This window comes from Austrofundulus limnaeus, unplaced genomic scaffold, assembly GCF_001266775.1.
Source record: "Austrofundulus limnaeus strain Quisiro unplaced genomic scaffold, Austrofundulus_limnaeus-1.0 Scaffold285, whole genome shotgun sequence".
NCBI lineage: Eukaryota > Metazoa > Chordata > Actinopteri > Cyprinodontiformes > Rivulidae > Austrofundulus > Austrofundulus limnaeus.
In genome coordinates, this window is record NW_013952687.1 from 383065 (window position 1) to 390163 (window position 7099).

At 40.1% G+C, this 7099-nt stretch overlaps 1 protein-coding gene and 2 non-coding genes across 3 annotated transcripts in view; all 3 read right to left on the reverse strand.

The window, feature by feature from the left end:
* On the reverse strand, window positions 1-73 carry trnar-ccu (transfer RNA arginine (anticodon CCU)). Its single transcript has one exon. It is a non-coding gene; the product is annotated as a tRNA-Arg (tRNA).
* Window positions 74-1500: 1427 nt separating this feature from the next.
* On the reverse strand, window positions 1501-1573 carry trnar-ccu (transfer RNA arginine (anticodon CCU)). Its single transcript has one exon. It is a non-coding gene; the product is annotated as a tRNA-Arg (tRNA).
* A 455-nt stretch (window positions 1574-2028) lies between these two features.
* Window positions 2029-7099, reverse strand: part of mpi (mannose phosphate isomerase) — a gene marked incomplete in the record, with an annotated part of 11995 nt that continues 6924 nt past the window's right edge. The window contains 3 exon segments of the mRNA XM_014021274.1: window positions 2029-3808; window positions 5352-5560; window positions 5900-6075. Of these exon segments, the coding sequence (XP_013876728.1) occupies window positions 3590-3808; window positions 5352-5560; window positions 5900-6075 (604 nt within the window).

The window sequence follows — 7099 nt, forward strand, 5'->3', positions numbered from 1 at the left end:
CACCCCAGATGGGACTCGAACCCACAATCCCTGGCTTAGGAGGCCAGTGCCTTATCCATTAGGCCACTGGGGCTGTGTGATGTGTTGCTGAATGACTCAGTGAAGTGTTTGACATTGTGTCAGATCAACAGCAACATGTTCACCTTTGTCTACATGATCAAAGCACAAAGCTGAGCACTAAACTTTTATTTTAGAAAACACAAGACCTGAGTCATTGGGTCAGGTCAAAAGTCCTGTCTGCCTACACCTCAGTCATAACTGAATGAAGAAGTTAGACATCTAAACACTTTCACACCATCTTAAACAAAGGAAACATGATGGTTTCACTTCACATCCAGGAAGTACTATCAGTTCAACTGTTTCTGTGTGGAGGTCTAAGCTTTCTAGAGCTGAGAGGCCTTGTTGTGCTTAGATTCTCCTGCAGATTAGACTAGAACTACTCTTCTGTAACAMTGGAGAGTCATTAGGTGCTTTGCTTGCCTGGCTCAAGAGAAACGTTTCTGTCACATGCATGAAGGTGAGTCAGGGTGAAACTGAAAAACTCAAAACGAAAGCTGCATTATAAGTTTTTGCAGGTTGAAACCTGAGACCCCCCCCCCCCCCAAGTTCTGTTTAAAGGAAACGTCAACGACTCTCTAACCTTCTGTCTTCTCTGTCTAAAACTTGTGTCAAATTTTATGTGGCCCGCAAGAGCTTAAACAATGTTTTAACGTCTTAAATTAAGTGTACACTGCTTTAAAACCAGCATTGACTATAGACTACATCTCCCATAATGCATGATGATTATTTTACCCAGAGAATGATGGCATCCCACCAGCAAGTGGAAGAGCAGAGGGTCCAAAAGTAGCTGGCAACCAGTGACATTTGYTGTGTAAAATCWYCATTTGGCTGCATTCTCACCAGTCACTTCGTTGTTTTTTACAAGAGAACGAATGAAAACACTGTTTCTATGCAGGAAATACTGTGTAGAGCTCAGTTATGGACACAAAACATCAAAGTTCATTACAACTGGGCACCTGTAAAAGTCAGCATTATGCTAATGAAGCCCTCAAAGTGAGTTTACCACCCTTGGTCTAAAATATGAACATTTTGTTGTCTTAACAGAAGTCCAGTTGTTTTTGTTGTTTTAACCTTCGGACGACTGAGAATCCTCCTGTCTACAGTGATGAACTGAACCACTCATCTTCGTATGTTGAACTACAACTGTGACATGACTGGGGATTAAATGACTATTTAATTATTAATTATTCCATTGAGATTACAGATCTCTTTTGCAAGGCAATCCTTTAATTTATAAATACTCTTGTCTGTTTTGGTGCAAAGAGTGAAACATGTATAAAAAGCCTGAGCTATTGCACAGTGGATCAGGCTGAGGGCAGTTGTCCAGTGTAAAGCCATTGCATATACTGTGATTCATTGTGTAAAATCTTGCTTAGCAGAAGCTGGGCCCATCAACCTCTAGGGTTATGGGCCCAGCATCCACTGCACCACTCTGATGATCACCCCAGATGGGACTCGAACCCACAATCCCTGGCTTAGGAGGCCAGTGCCTTATCCATTAGGCCACTGGGGCTGTGTGATGTGTTGATGTTTTAAACTGTGCTGAATGACTCAATGAAGTGTTTGACATTGTGTTAGGTCAGCAGCAACACGTTCACCTTTGTTCAGATGGATAAAGCAGCACATTTTCTTTGTTTTACTGCATTAACTTTTTAAAACATTCAAATTCCTTAGGTTAAAGTATTTGGAGAAAAAACATTTTTAAATCAAGTACCAAAGACTTACAGCTGATAAATAAGTAAGAATATGTTCAAACCAGGTGTTTTTTTTTTTTCAGAAAAACTAAATTAATTAATTATTTGAGGTAATGGTTACTAAATTGAATTCCCATCATTCTCTCTGAACTATACAGGTCTTGTTTATTTAAATGAATTGCAGAAACATCTGAGGATTTAACACCTCCAAATAAGAAACAAGCCTGACAAACCTGTTTCACTGCTGTGATCATGAAAAAATAAAACCATCAAATTAGCTTCTTCCATTTATACTTTTTAATGACAGGCAGGAAGACTGGCGAGGCATTCATCTAAAGTTAGCCAATAAAATGCATGTTTTTTAAATGAAAAGGTTAATACCAGATTGACCCTGTTGTGTCTTTGTACAAAGGTTTGCACCGGACAATAGATCTGAAAGATTAAATCACAGCTCACATCACTGTCAAACAATCATTCATCAGTACAAACAATGCAACATACAAAGATATAAATTATATGTAGTAAAAGCAGTTTGACGAACATTTGGAGATAAATGTCCGTGGTTTCTAACCGTTCATTCTAGAGGTGGGGAAGTTCATGTGGAGCAAGCAAAAACAAACGTATTTATTTCATACAGAACAAGACGACTAAACCAACCAGGGATTCATGACTCTCGTGTTCTGGAGCTTCACGGGATGAAGAAAGTCCTTAAATAATCGTTCACAAACTTGAAAAGGTCACAGACAGTAAACATGCACGGTTCACAGCCCAAAACTCAGCAGGATCCGTTTCTCTCTCAATACGTAACATTACAGCAGCGAGAAAAGGCCATCCCAGGCGTTTTAAATCAAACATGCATCAGATGATCCCAGGACCGACTCAAACCTGTCTCTGTACTGAACACTTGTTCTAGATAAACTTAAAATAGTAACTCATTTCCTTCAATACCTTCTCACAGTAACAGTGCTACTATAAACTCATGGTGCTGGCTCCCAGAACACAGTACTGCATTAGTCTAAAAAACAGACAAACATAAAAAAAGTAAAAATTCAAGCAGTGGCATTAAAGGAGACGTATGCTTTAAATTCCCTTTTCACATTTAAATCATATAGTTGGGGTCTATAAAAAGTTGAACTGCAATGATTTAGTCTGAAGTTGTCGTTATTGTAACTCCACAAGCCCCTCTTTCACCTCTTTTCTAAGGTGCAATCTCAGAGCAACTCGTATTGACGCGGTCTCTTTAAATACATTTTGTTATTGCTCAAAAACTGCAACAGAGAATAGAAAAAAATTAAACAGAGGTTTAAAAACAAATAAATAAAATAACCCAAACAGAACTGTTCTGCACTTGTAGAGACTCTAACAAAATGTATTTAAGGGCTAAAAATGAGGATTTTGCATGTGTCCCCTTTAAAAAGAAGTGGCAACATTTGTGATCTCACAAGCTTCACTTCATCATAAACCTGAAGGTAACCAAATGTTGTTGCTGTTTCACCATTTCATAGAATATGTGTTCGTAGTCCAGCACCAGTTTGAACTTGTGTCATCGTTTCTACAAGTAGCACTTGCACCATTTTAGTTAAATAAAGAGCTACAATAGAAAACTCTGCAACACAGGAATATTGGATTTCTAAGAATGAGAATACTTCAGGAGGAAACACAGAGCTGCTGGATGAGTCTGATTAAAACACACCAATGGATGCCGTCAAAAAGATCTGTTTTTAATACCGCCTACCAAGTAGTGCACATCAGTGTTGAGCAACTTCCTAAGTCTGACCACAAAGACACGGTAGTATAAGGTTTCACACACACACACACACACAGCTATGTCACATCTACAAGAGACAGCAGGCTCTGAACAGGGTCATCCCCGACTGAGAGGTGATGTGCAGGGACAGGCTCTCATTGGCCGAGACGAACAGGACCGTTCCGCGTCTCATTGTGAGGTCCGACAAAGCAGCCGCAGAGGTGGCCACGGCGTCGCCTTCGATGGCCAGGAGGATGCTGGCGCTGTCCACTGAAGCCACGACGTAGTCCTTCACGGAGGTCGGGACCTGCAGGGGGACGGGAGAAGTGTTCAGCCGCAGAACTTCAACCCAGCGTTTCCACACATTCGTGAAAGGCATGTGTTCTTTAGTGTAAATCATCAACACAGGTGGTGGTTTGTTTTCTGGTACACATCAAATGTGATAATCAACAACAGGTGTGAGCAGAAACGTGACTGCTGCTTCAAACAGGCTCATCTACCAGGTGACAGCACAGGTGGTGGTAAAAAACTAAACGCTGGAGGAGAATCTGCTGCTCAGAGGTGAGAACTAAACCACAGTTTGGATTTAAATCATCATTACTGTCAGTTAAATTACTAAAGACACAACTTTAAACATGTTATTGTCATTTTTTAGTAACGAATGCACTGTAAAACAAATGCATCAAATGATTCAGATAAATTATTAGTGTACTGATAATTTAACCAGGAACCTAAACACTGAAGTGTAGTTGGCTGCAAAAATATTCACACCCTAGTATTATTTTTTATTATTGTTCTACTGCCTCACAACACTTAATTACACTTAATTGGTGCTACTCAAAATCTAGCTAAATTCTACATACAAGTTAGGCGCACCCAAATTTTCAAACGCGTTGTATTTAACACCGGAGATTTCCAGGTTTACTTTAAAAAATAAAATCAGTCCATTAAGGCAATAGTAACTCACAAATAATTAGTTAATCTATTAAACAAAGTTATTTATCTGATTCAGAAGTGTACAAGGTATATACGNCCTCACCAGGGAGGCGTCCAGGAGCCATCCTAACCAGATGCCGGAGCCACCTCAACTGGCTCCTCTATTTTAAGTGATTCTATAAAATTCTAAGTGCAAATGTCTAAGGGCTGAACGTCTTATAAACATCTCAAACTGAACATTTCAAGGTTAAATGTCTTTTAGACTCATGCCCGTCAGATGGACAACTCCTGTAGTTTGGCCTTCTGCATCTTTGGCCTTGGCTAAATAAGATGATGAAATAAGAATAATAAACACAGAACCGTGATCGATAGCAGAAATATTACTAGTATTCATTAAAATACTGTACAGCTTTTTTTAAACGAACATGAGTTTAATTTGCATCAGTAGAATCTTGTGTATCTCTCACTTAAATAACTAACAACAAGTCATAAAACCCGTTTCAGATACCTGGAATGTAACTGCTGTGAAGCCGATTAAGTGTAAAAACAATTTGCCATACACAGAAGCCAGCTGTTAAATTGGCAAGATGGACTTAGTGGCAAGCAAATATCTGTATCTTCTTTTCATGTCCATAATTAACGAGGGGAAAAAAGGTTTTCTCACTCCGATTTGAAAGAACAGAACAAAACAAAACAAAAAATAAATAAAATAAAAACCTAAGGTTGTTCCGCTATGCGTGACGTGTGTGTTTGAGTGCTGTGTTGATATATGGAAACTTTTTGTTGGGACCAGCATAGACACACTCAAATGAACTTTGCATTTAAAGGAAATAAACTTTCACATTGATGATCTCCTTTAGGACAGAAAAGGCATCTATAAGATAATGAAACAGTTTCACACACAGTCGTCATACTTGTATCTTTATGACAGTGAAGTCCGGCACTGGTGGGTTGTACAGGGTTACGCAGGGGTCTGAGGGGTCCTGGACACACGGGAAGATTTTGGAGGAGGCAGGCGCTGGTTTGTAGTTCAACATCTCACACAGTGTGTTAACGTCGATGTATTTGGGTGTCAGGCCGGCCCTCACAGTGTTGTCTGAGCAGGCCATACACTCGATGCAGTCTACATGGACAAACAAAACAGAAAAAAAAAAAAAAAAAAAAAAAACTAGACTGAACATCTTCCAGCTGCATGGCTAAGTGATGACAGATATCTGTCTCTGTTCTACAGACTGCTGAGCTCGCACAAAGCATTCATCTTTTATGATTTTGTGGTCAACATTCTGGAAATGATGCAGTGAAGCTGACTAAATACAAACACATCGCTTTAAACTGATTTTAATCTGAGCTTGGTTGGTTCACCACAACTGTTACTAACAAATGCTCAGATCCAGTGGAAGAAAAATATTCTGCCTCTATGGAAGTTGGCACAGATATCAGATCAACCAAACGACCCACTGACCTCCATAAATGTAAGCGTGAGGCTCGTTGGCTCCTAAGAACATGGCCTGGCCCGGTTCCAGAACCACATAGTTGAGGAAGTAAATGGAGAAGCAGCCGATGTCTCCGGGATACTGGGAGTGGAGGCGGAGCAGCAGCTCACCGTTGCTGCTGGATGTGTCCTTCCCTGCTGCACCTGAATGCACCACAGATTTTCTCGTGAGAGTGAGGAAACTGACCCGTCTCAATGCGGACCACCAGACAGTAGTACTGGTAATCTCTGCTCGCAGTCACAGGAAACATCTAATGTGGATCTCCACAGGTAGAGACAGAGATCACATGTTTATGATGGAGATTCTCCTTATGGTCTGCAGCTAGACACTGTAGGGCTCTATCATTTCTGCCATGCAGAAAATGTGGACAAAATCGCAGAATTTACCAAATAAGCGGGAAAAAAAATGCAGAATCTCAAGGAATTCCCTCATTTGGGCAGGCATCCATTATCCTCCTGATAGTTAAAGGGATCCCCGATTAGTTCTAACATTAAACTTTATTTAGTAAACATATATTTTAACTGTAAAATAAAGACTGTAAAAATACTGTAGGCTGTTTTGTTTTGTACATTTTAAAATATATATTTTAACATGGACGGAGCCATTTTATTTACATGCAAAGCATTCTGGGTAAATGATAACGTGCGTAGGTCATTGGTGCGAGGCTGCTAGCGAGCTATATCCACCCTGAAGGTTAATCTTGGACAATATCTGATGACTGACTCTTTTAAATGAAACCAGAGAGCGTTGACAGAGAGGAGAAGGTAGAAATGACTCAGCCTGTAGCTGAAAATACGGATGGAGKACCTCAGTTTAGCTTGTTTGTTGCGCTAGCACCGAGCTAATACATATAAGGCAATATAGCGTCAGTGCTAGCACAAAGGCTAACAGGCTAAGCTGAGGTTCTTCTTCCATGAAGCAGCTCTGTTGTCCTCCATCTATATTTTCAGTTACAGGCTGAAACACACATGGGCTACCTTCTCCTCTCTGTCAACGTTCTCTGGTTTCATTTAAAAGAGTCAGTCGTCAGATATGGTCCAAGACTAACCTTCAGGGTGGATATAGCTCGCTAGCAGCCTCGCACCGATGACCTATTGACATCATAATTTACCCAGAATGCTTTGCATATAAATAAAATGGCTCCGTCTGTGTTAAAATATATATTTTAA